General features: G+C 31.5%; 1 protein-coding gene across 1 annotated transcript in view; it reads right to left on the bottom strand.

The window, feature by feature from the left end:
* LOC142345914 (protein misato homolog 1-like) overlaps positions 1-20,323 on the bottom strand; it is a 129,293-nt gene that overhangs the window by 3,988 nt on the left and 104,982 nt on the right. The window contains exons 2-4 of the mRNA XM_075398364.1: positions 9,135-9,298; positions 2,065-3,131; positions 719-1,125 (exon numbers count right to left, since the gene is read on the bottom strand). Of these exons, the coding sequence (XP_075254479.1) occupies positions 719-1,125; positions 2,065-3,131; positions 9,135-9,289 (1,629 nt within the window). The 5' untranslated portion in view covers positions 9,290-9,298. The remainder of the gene's footprint in view (positions 1-718; positions 1,126-2,064; positions 3,132-9,134; positions 9,299-20,323) is intronic.

Raw genomic sequence — 20,323 nt, 5'->3', positions numbered from 1 at the left:
GGCGACAGGAAAAATAGAACTCAACGTGGGTAGATTAAAAAAATCTCGTTATAGTATTTACTAAAACGGAAGCTCAACTTTTAACTTGGTCGACAAATCCATCCAGCCCATGCGCACACAATAATTATCGCTCGGGTCTATCCCCATTCGAAAAAAGTGGCAGACCCCAAATACTGTTGAATATACTATAGCAAAACACGCCATCGGAAACTGTCACATTATGAGTTTGTTAAAAAATCTCAAAGTATTATATGGTGTTAAAACGAAAGGAGTCACACTGCAACTTAAACTGTTTGTTTTTTCCATTATTCCTTCGTTCGGTTGCTCAATTCAATGGGTTGCCCGTTCCATAGAATTTCAGCTCTACAAATTTTTATGAAAATTTTTTTCGTTTGCTGTGCTGAGCCATTCTAACTTTATTTGAATCATTCCAATTAAAATGTTAAGGATCTTAAGTATGATTAAATTTGGGTTTTACAGATTTAATTGATGCGTGAAAAAAAAGGAGTAGAAATTCATCAAAGAAGTTTAGCTTAGATTATTCCTTGTTAATTTTAGTTTGGAACGTTTATCCTTATCACAAGAAAGTCTCACACTTGAGATAGATAAATGAACGCATCCAAATTGTAGTTACGGGCAAGGATAATTCAACAGATGTCTGTACAAAAACACTAAGAAATTTGTTGCTTGGAATGACATACAAATAGCAAGCATTTACCTTTTCCCTGTCGACTAAATTCATTAACATCGACTGAGCACAGCTGCCATTTGACAATGAACTCAACACTGGAATTGACAATCTTGCCTGTTTCTTTCCTTCACTGCTCTGGGAATACAACCTGTGGAAAACATGGGTAGGAAAAGGCGGTTCCCAACACAAAGCTCCGCCAACATTGAAAAATTGAGAATAGGAAGGGTAGAATCTCTCCAGTTGTTTGTTCAATACTTGATACTCGTTTGTATTTTTCACATCGCCACAAAATGTCCATGCACGACCAGAATCGGATGTTCTGTCAACATTGAAGGCCTCAATCGGTGAATTAGTATCAAATTTGAGCTGATCAACATTCGAAGTAATGTTTCCACAGCTTAGTCTTTGCACCAACGTCTTTCGATTGTTAAAGGCTAAAAGAAAAAAACAAAGTAACAAATTCGGACATTTTCTTTTCCAGTTTTACAGAATTCAGTAACCTCCAATTTTAATGCATTTTAATCAAAATATTTGACAGGCGAAAGTTGACCTTGTAACTTTGATGGAAATAAATATGTACTATCACTGATTAAAATGAAGATAACAGAAGAAAAGTGAGGCGAATAAATATCAAATTAATAAACAGCTATTAAAAGTAACAATTAGATATTATAAATTCAGCAGAGTTCACAGAAATCGACATAAGAGTAAATTTTTGGGGTTACCCCGACAACCTTCATCAAATTCCAATTTGAAGCTCAGCAATTGAATATTCTCAGCAATTGAATATTCAATTTGTCTGTGGGTTTTGGAATTACGATAATCCCAAAACTCATAAGAGATTGTTTTCAATCCAGAACCAACGACAACAACAACAAATAGGTGTAATTTACAGCCTTCAAGACACCAAAAGGCAATCAACTTCTCTTAGGTAGAGCAACCAATGAATCAGTAATTCAATGCAGCTATTGATGCTACGATACAAACCGAAAGTCAAGCCAGCCGACAATTAAAATGTTATCGAAAAAAATCAAACATGTTATTACACAGAGATAGATCAATTAATTGTGATTGTCGACAGGGAGATGATGTTTATAGGTTTCTGACATGATAAAATAATACGGCATCATACTTTAACAGAAAACTTAACCCATTATCCAAAAAAAACATTTTTTATTTTTTGAAATTTTTGTATAATATGTTGATATAATAAGAAGCGGGTTCATTTGAAGGGCAGGAATTAGTGGACCGCTCGTCCCGTTGCCTGTCCCATCCGGGTCGTTTAAATTAATATATTTATATATTGTTTTGTTAATTATTAACACCGGAGACATTAATTCTTTCTTTCTTATTTTAAGAAGTCCACAACTCACCAAGTACATCGCAATAGTGACCTAAGGGCACAAATGCATCATCTGTTGCGAAAGTAGGAGCCAAGAATCCTTGCAAACCAGAGGCCATCACTGCCGACTGATGAAATGGAATGTTGCTAATATCGAAAGACTCTCCACGTTGTATCGAGGCTCTGTTTGCAATTGGAAACCAGCTGGACTGCAGGGACAAGGGCAGAATACAGCTGGAGTTTAAAAGGAAAGAAGAAATTGCCGAAACTGTGTTCACAATATGACTTCCTCGATTCAGTTTGAAGCATTCCTGAATACGCGATTCTTTCGAAGGCTGTTCGCAGCATGCAATTGTAAACAGAGCCTTTTTGGGCATTTCATCTTTTAGGGACTCAATAAAACTTGATGCGAACCCGCTAAAAACTCCGTCATAGACGTCGGAAAGTACCTGAAATCCTTGAACGTTGTCGCATTTTTCAAGCATATAGTACAAATTTTGTTCAACATTTTCGCAGTATGATTTGAACAGATTCTCTCCAAATGCATAACTGGGGGTTTTGTTCTCGGCTGCAGTGACGCAATTAAGAATACTTTGTTTGTTATTATGTTCATTTAAAACAGTTAAGCTTCTAGGGTGCAAAATGGGTTTCAAGTAATCAGTCCACGATGTAATTTTATCATCCAATTCGAATTGCTTTTCTCGAAAGGAAAGACGCTTTTCAGATTCTTCAGCATCGCGCATTTCAACATCTTCACTACAATCGGGATTATTTGACCATTTCCGATCTATCCAAGATTTCTCTTCACTTCCAGGTTCAACTTTATCATTATCATCATCATCTTCGGTTTGATTCAAAGCCTTGAGAAAATCGTTCTTTTCGCTCCAATTGATATCACCACATTGATTGATAACGTCTACATTACCAGACCAGTTTGAACTGTTTTTGTACTCTTCAATTGAGAACTTCTTGGCAACAGTGTTCTGATAGAGGTTCTCGAAGTAGTCCACCGATCCAGCGCATCCGAAACTTCCCTTCCCTTCAACCACCAACAGACGAGGAGTGAAAGTGACCTCTCGTTTCCAGTTCTCCCCTCTTATACCAAATAATAACATTTTGGCGGCCAATGACATGTTTCATTGTTTGTTTTGTTTCTAAGCTTTATTAGCAATCATTGCGCCCAAGTGATCTTTAACAAACGCTATATATTTTTTTTAAGGCTATTTGAAATTTTTTGGCAGTTTCTGAGAACAGCGGAAGTTGAGTTCAGCCATTACAGTCAGCAGGATTTCAGCTTCTTATCAAAATTAAATTTTTTAAGTTGAGAAAACAGAAAACAATTTGGAATTCTAAATCTGCATTAATGTTATTAAGACATGTAAAAAGGGGGTATTTAATTAAATTGATTAACATGAAACAAAAACGATCATTAATTGCTACTTTATTTGCAAAATTCAAATGTTTAACTTCTGGACGAAAACCGACAACAGGAAACAACAGGGTAACTGGACATCTACCATTGTCGGTTTTCGAAACTAGTTTATTCTAGTTTGACACCAAAATGTGTCTCATTGTAGAGATAGATCATTTGACTGCCTTTTACGAACTCCACACTTTTTATACTACAAAACAGGTCAGATGATGTCAAAGCCCTAAAAACTAAATTCGACTTTTGGGACTTTTACACTAAATTGACCGCTATGGACTGTAATGTAAATGATATTGAGGCTGACCTACTCAGTCTTAATAACTGGCTGAATGCCAATAGGCTAAAACTTAACTTAACCAAAACAGTCCAAATGAAAATCAAATCTAGTGCTTCCGATTCTACCTTCTTCCTAAACTCTTTGCCTTTAGAAATAAAACTTGTCTGTAAATACTTAGGTGTCTATATTGATCACAAACTTTCATTTGTCTCGCATGTAGACAACGTAAAAATGAGACTCGGGAAACAATCAGGCATTTTATCTAAGCTTATACACTTCGTTCCTCGTTCCAAATTAATAAGATAATATATTAGTAATGTGCAACCCATTATTCAATATGGACTTCTGGTTTATGGCTGCACTAGCTACAATAACCTTAAAATAATTTTAAATTTGCAAAAGAAAATTTTGAAATTCATTTATTTCAGAAACAGACGTGAGAGTTGTAATGATATTTTTGAAAAGAACCAAATCCTTACGGTTTATGAGCTTCATCTATACGAATTACTCAAGTTTGTACTCAGATCTATCAATAACCTGCATAAACAAGAGTTTTTGAATGATCTGTTTTTTGCGAAAAATTCCAGAATAACAAGATTAACTGAACCCGGCCTTCCCAGTAGACTACAAAATATGATGTCAGTATATAGTGTATGTGTAAGTTTTTTATACATATTTTGTATATAAAATTGGGAGGACCAAAACTTTGTATATCGTAAAACAGGTCAGGTGATGTCAAAGCCCCAAAAACTAAATTCGACTTTTGGGAAGTCTATTTGGCAATGTGTTCAATGATCAATCCTTGATAGTGAAATTATTTCTCTTATTAACTCAAAGAAGAACTAATTTTGAATCATAGTTGAGAATACTCAAAAATCTCACAGCAGTTTTAGATTTGAACAATCAACCTACCAGCCGATGGGCGCCAAGACGAAATACCCAAATATATATCAAATATTATTTAGCATGATACACTTAAGTGATAATTTGTAATAGCCAAAGTCAAAATGCCTCAGCAAGGCTGGAGTGATTTGATGCGCAATTATCACAATCGAAAATGGGTTTGATAAAATACACTTGTTAACGCACTTCTATTTTGTATTCAGACTATTGAACGTAAAGATCGAAGCAAACTAACTGCATATTGACACGTTGCGTCTTTACGGCAAGGTATGACGTAAAACATCTGATGAGCCCATGCACTCAGTAGCTATCACCCAAAAAGCTGAAAGAAGCCCGACTGCTCTACTCAAAGAAAAATTGAAATTCCGATCACTCGAGTCCACTTGCTTAGCATCGCAAAAAATAAAAGGTATCATTATCAACATTACTAATAACATAATCAACATTACCAATATCTAACAACTAAAAACTGTCCAATAACTAAATCAAAACTAAAACAGTCAAATAAACTAAACATACGATTATGAAATGTTACAATAGATCCATATTTTTAAAAACTTATAACTCAATTATTTATAAATAATTTATATTAACAAGCCGTGACGTGATAGCCGAGGGGTATGGTATGCGAATGTCACGCCAATGATCGATAATCCAATCTCTGCCTCCTTGAAAATGTCTGTGTGATGATGAGTAAGGCACAGAGGATCAAATACTTTATTAAACGATTGTACAACAAACAATACTATGCTACTAAAATAAAAAAAAATGAGAGCAAAATCACAACAAAGCTCAAATGATGCGTGTGAAACCGCACTGCCAAATGCTCTCAGCAAAATTCCTGATGCAGACTCAAAACGAGAATCATACGATTAATGGAACTATGTCTCATTTTCCGGAATGTCTCATGAAAAAGACATTGATTACAGAGTTTCACGAGGTTGTTAAGTTACGGATCGTGAACGCCCGAAATGGATCAAGCGTGGGATGCAAAAAAACCATACCAGTTAAAACAGAAAACCAATGAATAATTTGAAACAGCGTCCTAGGATGCTCTGCTCCTCCTATTGACAAAGACTCCCCCGTGAAACGAGGGTTTCCCTCGATCAACTGCGTTGTGATCATTCAAGCAGGTTCTCTAAAATCAGACCCGATGTTAATGACCACTGCCACCCCAGTGCAGTAAAGCTTATCATGACACCAGACACCTGTTTGACTGTCCCAGCCAGCATACTGACTTGACGTGGAACACCCATGTACGTTACCTATTGAGGCAGCACAATTTCTAGGTCTCAAGACCCCATGACCAAATCACAAGTGGCCAATCCTCTCAACCGGTTACAATAACAACAACAACACAGTAAAAAAACGAGATACTGCAAAATACTTAATATAACAAATCCCTAAATTCAATCCAAAACAAAGATTAAGCTGACAAACTACCAGCACTTTCGCAGTAATAACCTTAACCAGTCACTAAAAATACGAGCAAACAAACAAAAACAATAGGAATCTAAAAAAGTGATTCTACAAAAACAAGCTCCAGGGAAGAGAACCAAAGTCAATAAAATCAAGAAAATTTTCATTAAAACAACTCCAATAAATTCTTAACCCAATGGTTATAAAACAAGTAGCAGGAGGGCAATAAAAAGACGAGACTAATTATGACCAAAATTGAATGGCTTTTTTTTTGAAAAAGTCATGGAAGTACCAAACATAAAAAATTATACACATCTTTCACAAAATCAAATACCTGATCCAGAAGAATATAGTTTGTTTATTATAACAAATCAAGAGAAAAAGACAAAAATTCAAGCAGTCAGTAGCCAATTTTTCAGAAGCAAATAGTCTGCCAAAAAATAAAAGCTACACATTAAAACAATTGAACGAAAAAATTAAGCTAACAACAAAAGCCGATTAACCCTCTCTTGGTGTGATAATTGGCCATGACAACGCAAACAGCAGCGAATAGGGTCAGAACTCAAGAATCAATATTATTTTCCTGAATCACAATAAATCTATTGAAAAACATGCCAGAGTAATAAACAATCAGTTTTCAACTAAAATCATTAAATAAGTCTAGCGTTGTCCTCAAACATACGACTATGCAGGCATTACTGAGAATAGCAGAAATTACAACAAAGCAAAAAAAGAAATGGGTAAATGTTCAGCAATATTTTATAGAAACAAATGGTGTGCAGATCATGACAACCAATGGATTTGTAGCAAATAAATTCAACTTCATAATTATGTCTCGGTAGAAGACCCACAAATCTTATATTAACGAGACTAACTGAGAGAAAATAAATAATAAAGAAATATAACGGAAAAATTCAAAAGCCCTTTTCATGAAAAAGTGTGGAAGTCATGAAAATGAGTTGGAAAATATCTAAAACTTTCGAAAAGACTCTCTAGCTCCTTTCTCACCATCAAAGCTGTCTAAGATAGCCAATCAATCTTTCATTTAGTGAGACCAGCTAAAAAGATAAGAACAATAGATACCATCAAAAATCAAAAGGCCACTAACTTTTTTTGAAAAGGTTTAAAGTAAAAAAAATAAACAGTATAAATTAACAGATTAAAATAGTAATCTCCTTCCTCTAAGAAACCCAACGAGATCTACCATTTATGATAGTAAGTGGCAAGAAAACAAAAAAATACGCACGGAACTCAAAATTTGCTAATGTTCGTTAGCTTCAAAAAAATAATTTTTTATCTGCCAACTTCAAAAAACTAAGATTCACCAATGCTCAGTCGAACGCCGACAACAATATTTCAATGTCATTTGACTAGACTACAAAATATGGTGTCAGTATATGGTGTCTGTGTAAGTTTTTTGTACATATTTTGTATATAAAATTGGGAGGACCAAAACATTTTTGGAAAATCCATTTTATATGCTGTAATATGGAATGCTTCTTATCTTTCTAGTATGTGAAAAGCTTTGAATCTTGACAGAAAAAAAAACGCAAAACTTTTGCAATTCCCTTTCAAAAGGAAAACTTTTTGCTACCTTGTTAATAAAGGTTAAAAAATGAACAAACTTTTCATTTGCAAAATGCAAAATTTTTGGACTGAGTCTGTTATATTACTTTTATTATTTGTCCAAAGAGGTTATATAAAATTGCAGCTATGGTAAAATTCAGACTTTATTTGAGGCTTAAACTAAGAATTCAAGATAACTTTCAAAATATCTAAAAAATGCCATTATTTCGTATCTAATTTGCAACGGAATGCAAACAGATTAACAATTTCTTTAAAATTCTCAGAACTTCCGACTTCACGAGACTTTCGGGACGCAAGCAATGATTTTTAAGTTAACAGCAACTTAAATACCAAAACCTTTTCCAACGCGTCAGTTAAGTTATAAACTCCATATCTTAAACGTAAACCGACTAACGTCGGAAGTATTGCTCTCGAATGTCAGGCGGCGCTATTTATTTCATGGGATGTAGCCTCGATAAATTTTTTCTTATGGGCGCGGAAGACATCAACAGACGGTAGTAATTTCGAACCCCGACGTCCTGAGTTCTCGACGGAGGTATTAACCATTGGGCTATCAGGTCCTTGACCGAGACTCTAACAACCGGTTTTGAGTGGGAGCAATTGAAGCCACACAAAAATGAAGAAATGCGTGAAAAAGTCACTTGAGAAGACTAGGATTATTCTAGAATAAGGTTGAGGGTGTAGCTGGGGGGATAGTTTAAATAGGTTGGAGGGACTTGAATGGGATCAAAAATTCTCGAAAAAGCTTTTGCCCTTGAATATCATAATCAGTTCTTAATTATAGTTAACTAAGCTACTTTTATAGTCCAATGTTCGAAAATAGAAGTACACTTTCTAAAACAGAAGTCAATGTTCGAAAACAAGTGGTCAAATTTCAAGTCATGGCCAACTAAAAAACCTGTAGAATCTATACTCCTCTTCGAGTCGTAAAAACACAAATACGTCTACAATAATTGCTCCTGATTCGCGAGCAGTCAAAAACAAAGTTCCAGGGCAACTGCGCTCTTTCAAGAATTTCGAAATTAAATTAAATTAAGTCTACTTAGCTGTCATAAATAGCGTTTTCAAATTTTGGTTTGTCACAAATTTTTCAACTTTTGAAGAACAAAATAATTTCACAATGATCAAATTGCTGGATTTAATTGGATACCAATGAATTTAAGATTGCTAAGAGTGCGTTTTTGTTACAATTTTAGCAGTTCCAGCTTAAGTTTTAGACTACTTGGTGATATATGCTTCGAAAAATTTTACAACTTCTAAGTTTCAAATGCACTGAATACTTAGATCGACAAGTCAAAATTTTCTGCAAAAAAATTACAAAACAAAAAAAAACGGTGTCCCCTCCTGAATAGATCCAGTTATATTTTGGCTGAAATATAAACATTTGCTCAAAAAAAGCTTCGTTAGCAGTTTCATTGTCTCATAAACGAAGACATAAGTCATTGGCAGGCAAAAGAGTGTTGGTGTTGTTATGTTATCATTCCTTTGGAAGAGGATGTCGTAGTTGAATATGCCCTTGGGCACAGCAGAGTCCCAATCACTGTAGCAATTGGTCTCATGTAGATTCCACCAGTGAGTGCCCACATAGTTGGACATGGTGCCACACTGCACTGTCACTATCTCATTGCAACCAGACATCATTACTTCAGTCTGAAAGTGCAAATACAATTCAGGTACTCAACACGCTACTAATCTCCAACTACAATCAGTGTTATTACTAATAAATCATCGCACGAGCCAAGAAGACAGGATTCCAAAAGACTTTTCCAGTTGTTATCTTTTCAACACCTAAACGTGCAACAAAAATGACATTATTCTGAAGAGCAAATTGCTATTTTATTTTATTTTAGAAAAGACGAGATGGACAATCTCCATAGAAAACTTAAGTACTAACGTAAAAAAAAACGCGATTCGGTCTAGCCGAACAGCAACAAAAATGTTTACCCACTTTGTATTATTTCTGCACGAATTAAAATTCTGATGAAGCTTTCATATTTCATATTCTAGCGAAAAGCGCCATTTTCGAACACTGAACACAGTTATTGGTTATGTACTTGGAATTAGTCTAAATCTATAAACTTGATTAAAAAAATAGCCGTTTCACAGCTCAAAATTATTAATAAAACTGACAAATAAATTTAATTTAATCCCATCAGAATTTAATCAAGTATGGAAATGAGTTACCCTAAATTAAATTAAAACTGATATTTTTTATTGTGAATAAACCAGGTGTATAATAAAACATTTCCATTAAAGCTCAAATAGAATGCAAAGCGTACTATTTTGGTGGTAAATTATCAATAACATATCCAACATGATTCTCTTCATTTTCAAAATTATTTGCGCAGCCTACCATTAAAATTCTTTTTGATAGTGGAAAGCCTCAAAAAAGCTATATATTTTAAAAAACAGATCCTATTGACATTTTTATGAACTATATGGTGTAATCTTTTCATTTTTTCGAATTTTTCGTTAAACCTCATCTTGATTCTGAATTTCTTGCTATTTCAATTTGAATCCATCCTTAGTAGTGGGTAAAAGATGCTCTCCAAGCGCATTTCAATTTTTGAGCTATTTTTACATAGTAAAAACACCTCAAAAAATTTTCATGCACTTGTTCGAGCCCCTTCCACCCACTACTCTATATACCTACTACTTGCTTATACCCCCATTTTATTCACTACTATATATTAGCTCTATATTCAATCAAAAAAATCAACAAAAACCAAAATAAGAGTGAAATCACTCTATTAAGAGCGATCACTCTTTAAGAGCGAAATCACCCCTAGTCAGAGTGATCCCCAAGTACAAAATCACTATTTTCACCCCTAAAGAATGATTCACTCCTTTTTAAAAATAAATTCTAAAATTATCTAATTTCTTTAAAATTATCTATACTCTTCAATAAATTTATATTTTCTTTTACTTTTTCTATATTTATCCCATTGTTAATAAGAAACGAGACAAAATTATAATATTTACATGAACAACTCTCTTCATTTTGTGTAATAATAGGATTGGGGGTCAGATCAGTGTAACTGCTTCGCAGATTTCTAGTAAATCCTTTAGGTATATCCACATCTGGATGTTGTCTTTTTACATGAGCATTCATTCCATCATATCTCACAAAAGAAGGGCAATATAGACAACAAACTTTAGTAGAAGTACAAATTCTACATGTATACTTGCTTTTATCAAAATCTGTTAATGGTTTTACATAATTACATCTATTACAACATCAAGTTATAACTTTAGGATTAGGGCTAGGATCAATGCTAGGATTAGGGCTAGAGCTAGAGCTAGGATTAGGGCTAGAGCTAGGATTAGAGCTAGAGTCAAAACTACGACTATATCCAGATTCATCTTTAAAAGAACAATCAGTTTTTATCGGCGAAGCAAGTTTCTTGATGCAAATACCGCTTAATGTTTTATCACCACACACACATTTACCAAATTCATCTTCATGACATATTGAATAATGAAAAGCTAGATTAAAAGGAGCTCCACATTTATGAATACACTCTAAACATTTTATAACCATATATGATGGGGTAAAATCTGCGAAGCAGTTTCACTGATTATAAATAATATCTAGCCAAGATTTCAATTATATCTTTAGTATTATCTTTAGATGTGATATACTCAGCCCGTCATATTGAGCATATTTCTTTCCCGTCATATTGAGCACATTAGTTTTATATCTTCTATCTAAAACCACTTCAAGGTCTAATTCTTTATTATCTCTAATAAAATTTATAGTCTCATCTCTAAATTCTTCATTATTTTCATATAGATTGTTTAAATACTTTCCCCCCTTTCTATTTAAAATCCCATCCTCTTCATTTATATATTCTTCTTGTATTATATTTCGTGGATTAGCAAAGCCACTTCGTAGATCATTATCCAACTCTTCTCCATATCCATAGTTAACCAATGTACTTACTCTATTCAACGTTGTGCTTGCTCCAATTGCTATATTTCCGGCATTTCTTGATATCATATCGGGATAAAAATAACTAATTATAAATAAACCTGAGCTTATAATTCCACCAATAGTTGACAATTTTTTTTATACCTTTTCCTGTAACCATTTCTTGTGTTAGAACATCATTCTGTATTTTAAGATTATTTAATTTAAGAAGTTTATTCAAATAGAATATATAGTTATCATGATTAATAACATATCTATCTGTTGCATTTATCATGAGTGGTTTCAAATATGCTATAAGTTTATTTATATCTTCTTTTTCTAAGTCATCTTTTAAACTAAGAGCTTTTAAATCAAGGAAACCAACTCTCGAGTCATATAACATAGTTCTATTCTTATCAATAATAATAAAAGTATTCTCGTTACTATTATATTTAATTATACCATAACGAAGTTCATCTGACATCCCATCTGTACAATTATAATAGTTACTATTTAACTCACTAATTATTTTATTGAAGTTATGTTCACATTTATATATTTCACATTTATATATTCATTTATATATATAATTTTTAAATAGATCAGCTCCATTATAAGTTGTTAAATAAATAGTATCACAACTCATTCTTGCTGTATTAATTATTTGGGCTGGTTTATGACACATTACAATCAATTGAATATTATAATGTCTTCCTTCTGTGAAATAATAAGCTATATCCTTATTTAGCTCATCGCCCACATCATCAAGAACAATTACACTATCTTTGAATTTAGACTTATTTTTTATGTGATCATATTTATATCGCATGTATCAAATCCAATATAAAACTCGCCAGTATCGGGATCTATCCAATCTCTATCATCTTTACATACAATGATTATATTTTTAGCTTGCTGTTGGTCTTGATCATGGTCTTGGTTTTGATCAATGTAACCGCTTGGCGGATCTAAGTATAATTTTAAATATTGTCTAATAAAATATGTTTTCCCTGTGCCAGTTCCACCATAAACAATAGTATGTAACGGTGACTTTTCATATTCAAATATAACTAGACTCCTATTCATAAATCCACCAAAGCTTTCTTCTAGTTTTGTATATTTACTCGGTATCGAATTATAAAATATAAAACAAATTGCAATTATGATAATAAAAACAAAAAGTATACCTCCTTTATCCATTTTTATATACAAAATTTATATATAAAAAATGCTTATCCTAACTTTTGAGGAATTCAATAATAAATTTAATATTGATAATAATGCTATGAGTGATATCAGAATAAAAGATATAGGTAAAGATATAAGTCTAACACCAATTGAAATTGTAATGAGAGATGAGAATCCTAAAACAATCAGGGAACTCAACTTCAACATTATTGTAAATCTACATCCAACTGATGGTACACATTGGCTTTTAGTTATAAGCAGAGAAGATGGTCCAACATATTACTTTGATAGTTTTTGTGTAGAAACCCCACCATTATTCCTAGAACATGTTGATCCAGGCTCTAATGAAAAAATACAACAATATGGTGAAGCTTATTGTGGGGCTTATTGTTCATATATTATCTATCTTATTGACAGAGGATTTAGAATTAAAAGTGCTTTGAATATTTTAGTTAATCAAGTTAAATGTCCTGAAATATATAATGAGTGTTTTTGTTTGGGTTGTAATGTTAATGTTAATGATAATGCTGATGATAATGTTAATGATAAAGATAATGATAATGACATTGATAATGATAATGATCTACGAAGTAGCTTTACTAATAATGATAATGATAATGACATTGCTAATGATAATGATCTACGAAGTAGCTTTACTAATTATGATAATGTTAATGATAAAGATCTACGAAGTAGCTTTGCTAATAATGATAATGATAATGTTAATGATAATGATAGAGATAATTTTATATATCTATTTGGTGAAAAACATCAAAGGGGTAAACCTAACAACAACGAATGTCTTAGTAACAAAATCTCTATAAACATAAAAGAAGATCTACAATCATGGCTAAATGATGATAATATAATTACAGAAGCTACACTCCCAGAGAACTTTAGATGTATAATATCTGGTCCTAGTGAATGCGGTAAGACATTTTTATTAAAAAAAACTAATTCTGGCTAGTATATATTTTGATAAGCTATACATCATTGGACCTACTGGCGATCAATATCAGGGTTTAAAGAGAATAAACCCAAAAGCAGTTGTCGAGTTTGTTAAAGATATAAAAGATTTACCATCTCCCGATAAACTACCCAAAGATTTAAATAAACTAAAGATATTCGATGATGTTAGAGCCAAAGAACCAGTTATTAATGAATACTTTTGTAGGGGTAGACATAATAATTGTAATATGATATATCTTGATCAAAATCTATTCACAATAGATAGACAGAGTGTTAGAGAGAATTGTAATCTAATTATTTTATTTGAACAAAGAGGTAAAGTCCTTATATCTATATATCAAGATTTCTTTAATAATATTGAACTTAGTTATAATGATTTTGCTAATATATGTAATAAGGTATGGAAAGAGCCTTATAATTACATTGTCATTGATATAACAAAAAATAAAAATATTAATGGTAAACTAGGAATTAATTGGAATCGGAGAGTTTTGTAGTTATTTATGTTTAATTATAATTTATAACTATACTAATCTTTGAATATGGTGTAAGGGATTCTACATGTTTTCTAAATCTTTCTTTAGTATATTTATGGAGATATGTACATAACCTACAATAGAATTGTTTAAATCTATACTGAGAGATATGTTGATATACTTTACACTTTCTACATGTTAGATATTGATCGGGATTATTAAAATGTTCTAGTAAATGATCATGTTTATCTCTATATGTTATAACTCTATTACATACAAAACATTGATATGGTTTATCCTGACACCAATTACAACTTTGAGCCCAGGACTTATTTTTACATTCATCACATTTAATACTAAACAGTTTTTGAAAAAATACTATTTCAAATATGTTATGATTATAATAAAAAAGGCTTTGCCTAGCTGTTACACTAAATGCAAAGTAAAACTTAATACATCGCCATTAAAGTCTATAGGTCTTCCATGCTCATCTTTAATATGAAATTCAATATATTCTATTCAATATATATCTTTAGTTACATTTTGATATAAGATATTAGTTGGTATAATATTTATCAAGTAACCTGGTGGTTCTGTTAGAGTAAAAGTTTATAGTATGTCTGTGTTATTCCTATTATCTTTAACACCAGATATCACATTACAATGAATGTTAATAGTACTAAAACCCATAATATCAACAATTTTCTGAGATGTATATTTACCTTGTTTATAAACTGCTTTTCTAAATCCTAGTAATGAGGCTATTGAGTTTTCTACATCAAAGTTAATTGCACCTTGTTTTATTTCCATTAAACATTTCATTGTATTCTTATCGGGTTCTATTATAACATTACCATTAGTTTCTTTTATTAATTCTGCTATTTCAGTTAATTCAAATGCACCTGGTGTAATTGCTTTGTTAAAACTATATAAGAATTGATTTTTCCCTCTATTCACATTAAATACCGAATTATAAACAGATAATCTAAGTAAACCTAATTTTGACGAGTTAAGTATAGGTTCGCTAAAGTTAAACTTTTCTGTTGGCTTTATCATTCTAAAGTTATGAGTATGCTCTTCTTTAGTTTTAGTTAGCGTTTCATGTATCTTTTGTAGTTCATATAGAATTAAGTTGTCAGTCATTTTTTGACTTATAAAAATGAACTTTAATTTGGATACAACTTATGGTTATAATAATGATATACACAAAAGTAAGATTATAAAATATAAACCTAATAATCTAGCAACAATGAATACGGTTAATACTATAATTAATATCATACTCAATGGAGAAGAGAATCATTTAAATATACGCGATTCATATCTAGAGATAGATTTTGTGGTATTAGATGATGCTGGTGGTGTATTTGATAATAATGCTAATATCAGATTAGTTAATTATAGTTTCATTGCAATATTTAGTTCAGTTAAGCTTGAAACTACGGGTGGTAGGACCATTGAATATATAGATCATTGTCATCCTAATCTATTGATGTATAAGTTATTAACTAGTACCGATGATGAATATGAGAGTGGTTTTGTTAGAGATTAAGGTAATAGAGATAGTCAACTTAAAGAAGACCATATTGCCGCAGAACGAGGTCATATGTATATGATGATTAAGATGAGTGATCTATTTGGTTTCGTAAAGGATTCAGAAAAGATTATATGGCTTAGGATTTAAACTAATATTAAAATGTTAAAACTAATATTGAAATAATAATGATAGAGCTCTATTTAGAGTTAATGCTGGTGCCGATTCAGTTGGTAATGATAGTAATATAGATATTAGAGATATGTCATGGTGTGTGCCCAGTATTGATCCTAGTAATGATCCTAGTATGAATTATTGTGCAAAAGGGTTTAAGTAAAAATAATAATGTAGACTTTAGTTATTATGAAAGAAAGACATTTTATAAGAAAGTACCCAATGCTACTAACTTCTTGTTTGATCTAGGTATGGAAAGTGGTATGGAAAGACCACAATATATAATAATTGGTTTTGAAAATAATGTTAATGAACAAACTCATGATGCAAGTAAATTTGATATAATGGATGTTACTGAATGGTATTGTAAGATTGGTAGTGAATTTTATCCCGAGGATAGAATGAATATTAATTATGGTTCTAATAATTATAATGAGGCGTTTAAAGAGATTGTTAGCTTTAATAAAGATTATAATGGGCTACCACATAAAATAAAACTATATATAAATCATAGAACATTCAAAAGTAGTTATGGATATCAAAGTGATCATATAGGTCCACAACCAATACAACTTAATTTTAAATTTAGTGCTGCAGTTGCCGATGTTATATGTCATGCATTAGTAGTAACTAGAACGGTTGTAAGTGTGAATAGTGATGGAAAAAAGATGGTTGATATAGTATCATAATTATAATTATAACTATGGCCCTAGTCATTATTTTAGATATATCTCTAGCTATAATCAGCTGCGAACGGACTTCGTCCGTGGCAAGCCAAACAGTTCCTGATAACTATTTCTTACTTGTCTTAACAAAACCCCTAGCATAAAAAACATCTAGTTTCTTTTCATTCTCCAGAGATAAGCCTCCAGCTTCAAGCTTAATCTTAGCCTTGGGCCTAACCTTGGGCTTAGGCTTAGGCTTAATAACAACAAAGGGATTATACTTTTTAACTCCCATTATTTTTTATATATAGAAATGAGTCTTTTAAATAAGTTCAAAAATAATTCATATTGCGTTGGAGGTAGACATTATAGTGGTACTAATAATATTAGTGGAGCTATTACTTCAAAAGATACTAAAATGTTAAGAGGATCCTGCACTAAATGTAGAAGGGATAAAACAATGACAGTATCTGATGCAACAATAGAAGCTGAGGGATTGAAAGATTTCTTTATAAGTGTTGGTAAAGCTACAGTTAACTTCTGAAAGAAAGTTGCTAATAATCCAGTAAGAGCATTAGAAATAGCAAGTAAAATAGGAATCTATATTAGGAATCTAATATTATCTATATATATTAATACTAATATTATTATTACTAAAAAATATTGTTATTACTAAGCACTAAGAGCTTTAATCTCAGCTTGTTTTTCTTGTCAACGGAGTTGCGGCTTCACCTATTCTTCTTATAATCCTCATATACCTTAACTAATTCATTATACTCATCATTATCTATTTTATTATCATTAATTGATTTAGTATATAGTCTATTAAACTTATCACTAAACTGTTTACTTAAAATATACATTTGTGAATACTTTATAATTTTATTTCTTATTTTAGTATTAATTGTTTTTGATGATGAGCCACAAACAGTTGCTGTAGCAAAAGCTGTTATCTCAGCTACGTTAATATAATTTTATATCTACTTAACTTCTTATTATAGTTATTAGTTTCAGTTTCATAATAATTTCTAATATCTTTTATAATGTTAATATTGTTGTTCAATTTATTATTAGCTCGGATTTTTTTCATTTATCAATCTTTCTGATACTGATGATAGATCTGGATATAGTAATCTCTCACTCGGTGCTGTTGGATTGGTCATTTTCATTATAAAAATAACTCTCAATATCTTTCATTATATCTTTTTTAAAATCATAATGCATCTCTAGTCTTGCTTGTTCTTTGTTGTCTACTAACTTACTTTCTAATAATATAGCTATTATATATTTTATAACTATATTCATCATTAAAATATGGTTTTCTCTTAAACCCCTCCATCTATCAACACATGCATCACCCAATTGAATATTAGTAATTGACTGATTAAACTTATTGTTATCAAACTCGAGTTTTAATTCATTATATTTAGAAATGGTATCAGCGGAAACTTTGTTGCCAAAATGAACAATATTAGTTTCAACTTCAGTTAACTTATTGGCTAATGTGGATATATTAGATGAGTTAAGAGAAACTAGTTCAACTGCATCACCATCAATCCATACTATCTCCATTGATAGTACATGATGGCAAACCAATAATGTTTGCATTTGATCGGCCAATTGTAACTTCTTCAAATTTACCTTTTCTTAGTTCAGTTATGTTTTTACTTAAAATATCTATTTTATTATTAGAAGATAATAAGTTATTACCACAATACTCTTTATTAACAGCATCTTTTTCATCTATTGGAGGATGAACATTTGTAATTTTATAGGTATCCTTCATATCAATATTATCGTTATCTTCTAGGAATAACCCACGAGTCTTACTTAGTGTTAAGTTGTTCATTGATGTTGATTGATGTTTAGCCTGATTGAATCTATTTCTTGTCATCTCTGTAATTATTTACAGAAAGATTTGAATCCAGCTTGCTGGCTTTTGACCGGTGGTCTATATTTAATGATTGTAAAACTTTATTATTAGATTCAAAGTCAAACCCGGATTTTAATAATTCCTGTTCGTAAAATTTACCTTCTATTATCTAACCATTCATATCTTCTATCTTATATGTTGGTGGTTGTGTGTTCAAAACTTCATCAACTTTAATTAATTCTCTATTCCAATTAGAAGCGTAACCTTTAGAAAAGATATTACGGTTATCTGCATTTCTAACATAATCACCAATTTTAAGTTTAGGTTTAATATTCCTATAAATGAATGAGTATTTAACCTTATCGGGATTATTAGAAGCATCAACAGGTGTCATATTAATTGTTGAATGAATGTTATTGTTATATGTTATGACTGCATCATTTAGTATATTTACCCAATTTCAAACACCATTGATCAACATTGGTTTATTAATTGTATGTAATAATGTTCTATTGAATCTCTCTATAAGCACAGCCTTTAAATCATAAGCACAGTTTTGTTTCATATTCTTTAAGATTTAAATGTTTTATTGTAAAACTCACTACCTCTATCTACCCATAACTTTTCTGGTTTTCTACTTTCAGAGCCACTCTGTGGATGTTCACTTAATACTATTTTAAAACCCTTATAGATAAACCAGATTTATTCTTTAATGGAATAGCCAATGCATATTTTGTGAATATATCTATAACAATTATTATAAACTTATAATTATTATTGTATTTACTTAGAGATGATTTGTCTATCAAATCAGCTGACCATGTTTCATCTTTATATAATGGTATTATTCTTTCTCTTCTACACTTTGTTATTTGAGGACTGAATACTTCTTTAGCTAATAAATGTTGTTGTTGTTGTTGTTTTTCCATTATTATTCATTTACCATAGTTAAAAACAAAAAACCTAATTGTTCTTGATTAATAATATTAATAGATAATAGTTGCTTAGATTTATCTAGGATTTCATCATATAATCCATCATGACCAGCTTTTGTTTCCAGTATTAATAATTCTAAACTTTCTACTAAACCAGTTAAATGGCAAGTTCGTTGATCTGCGAAGCAGGTTCCCTGATTGTTGGGGTCAGTCTTAGTAAGACCACTAGCTTTAACTTCTTCTTCATTAGTATCATAAACAGTGGATTCACTAATAAAGGAATCTTTTCTCGGTGATGCGATACTAATTGATAATATTCTTATAACTTTCGATCTATTACTTTTAGTATCTCCTCTTTGTTTATAACCGATATCCCTTAGAAATAGTTTTATTTTGTTTTCATCACCTTTTATGTCTCTTTCTGTCACATTTTTATTAGTGGTAAACATAAGGAAACCTTTAGTGAAATCATAGTTGTTATTTCTTAGTTTTATACCATTCGGTGTTATATGAGTGGGCACATTATTAATTGTAAACTTATTTTCATTTGCATCGAATGGGACTAATCGTAATTGAATATTCGTTTGTTTTCTCATATCTGCTAGAATATCAAGCATCTCGTTACTTAGTTTAAACAACTTGCCCTCTCGACCTGGTAATGTGATAGGCTCTCTGACAGAGAACCCGCTTTGTTGAACGGGGGAGAACTTTCAATGCATTTTTGTGTTGTCTTCTATCCGTAAACCGATTTCACCGATCTGCGCAGCAGTTTCACCAATCCAGGAAGCGGTTTCACCGATTGCTTCCATTGTTTGTGTTTGGTGGGCTTGTAAAGTTTTAGTTAAAGGATCAAATAACTCTTCTATTTCACCATAATATTCTTGTTGTTTTAATTTATCTTCTAATCTATTTCTTCTGTATAGTTTTTGTAGTTTATTTAATTCTATGAGT

This window comes from Convolutriloba macropyga, chromosome 9 (assembly GCF_964194025.1).
Source record: "Convolutriloba macropyga chromosome 9, txConMacr16.3, whole genome shotgun sequence".
In the NCBI taxonomy this organism is placed as follows: domain Eukaryota; kingdom Metazoa; phylum Xenacoelomorpha; order Acoela; family Convolutidae; genus Convolutriloba; species Convolutriloba macropyga.
The sequence above is the reverse complement of the archived record's forward strand: the minus strand, read 5'-3'. Positions and strand labels throughout refer to the sequence as shown.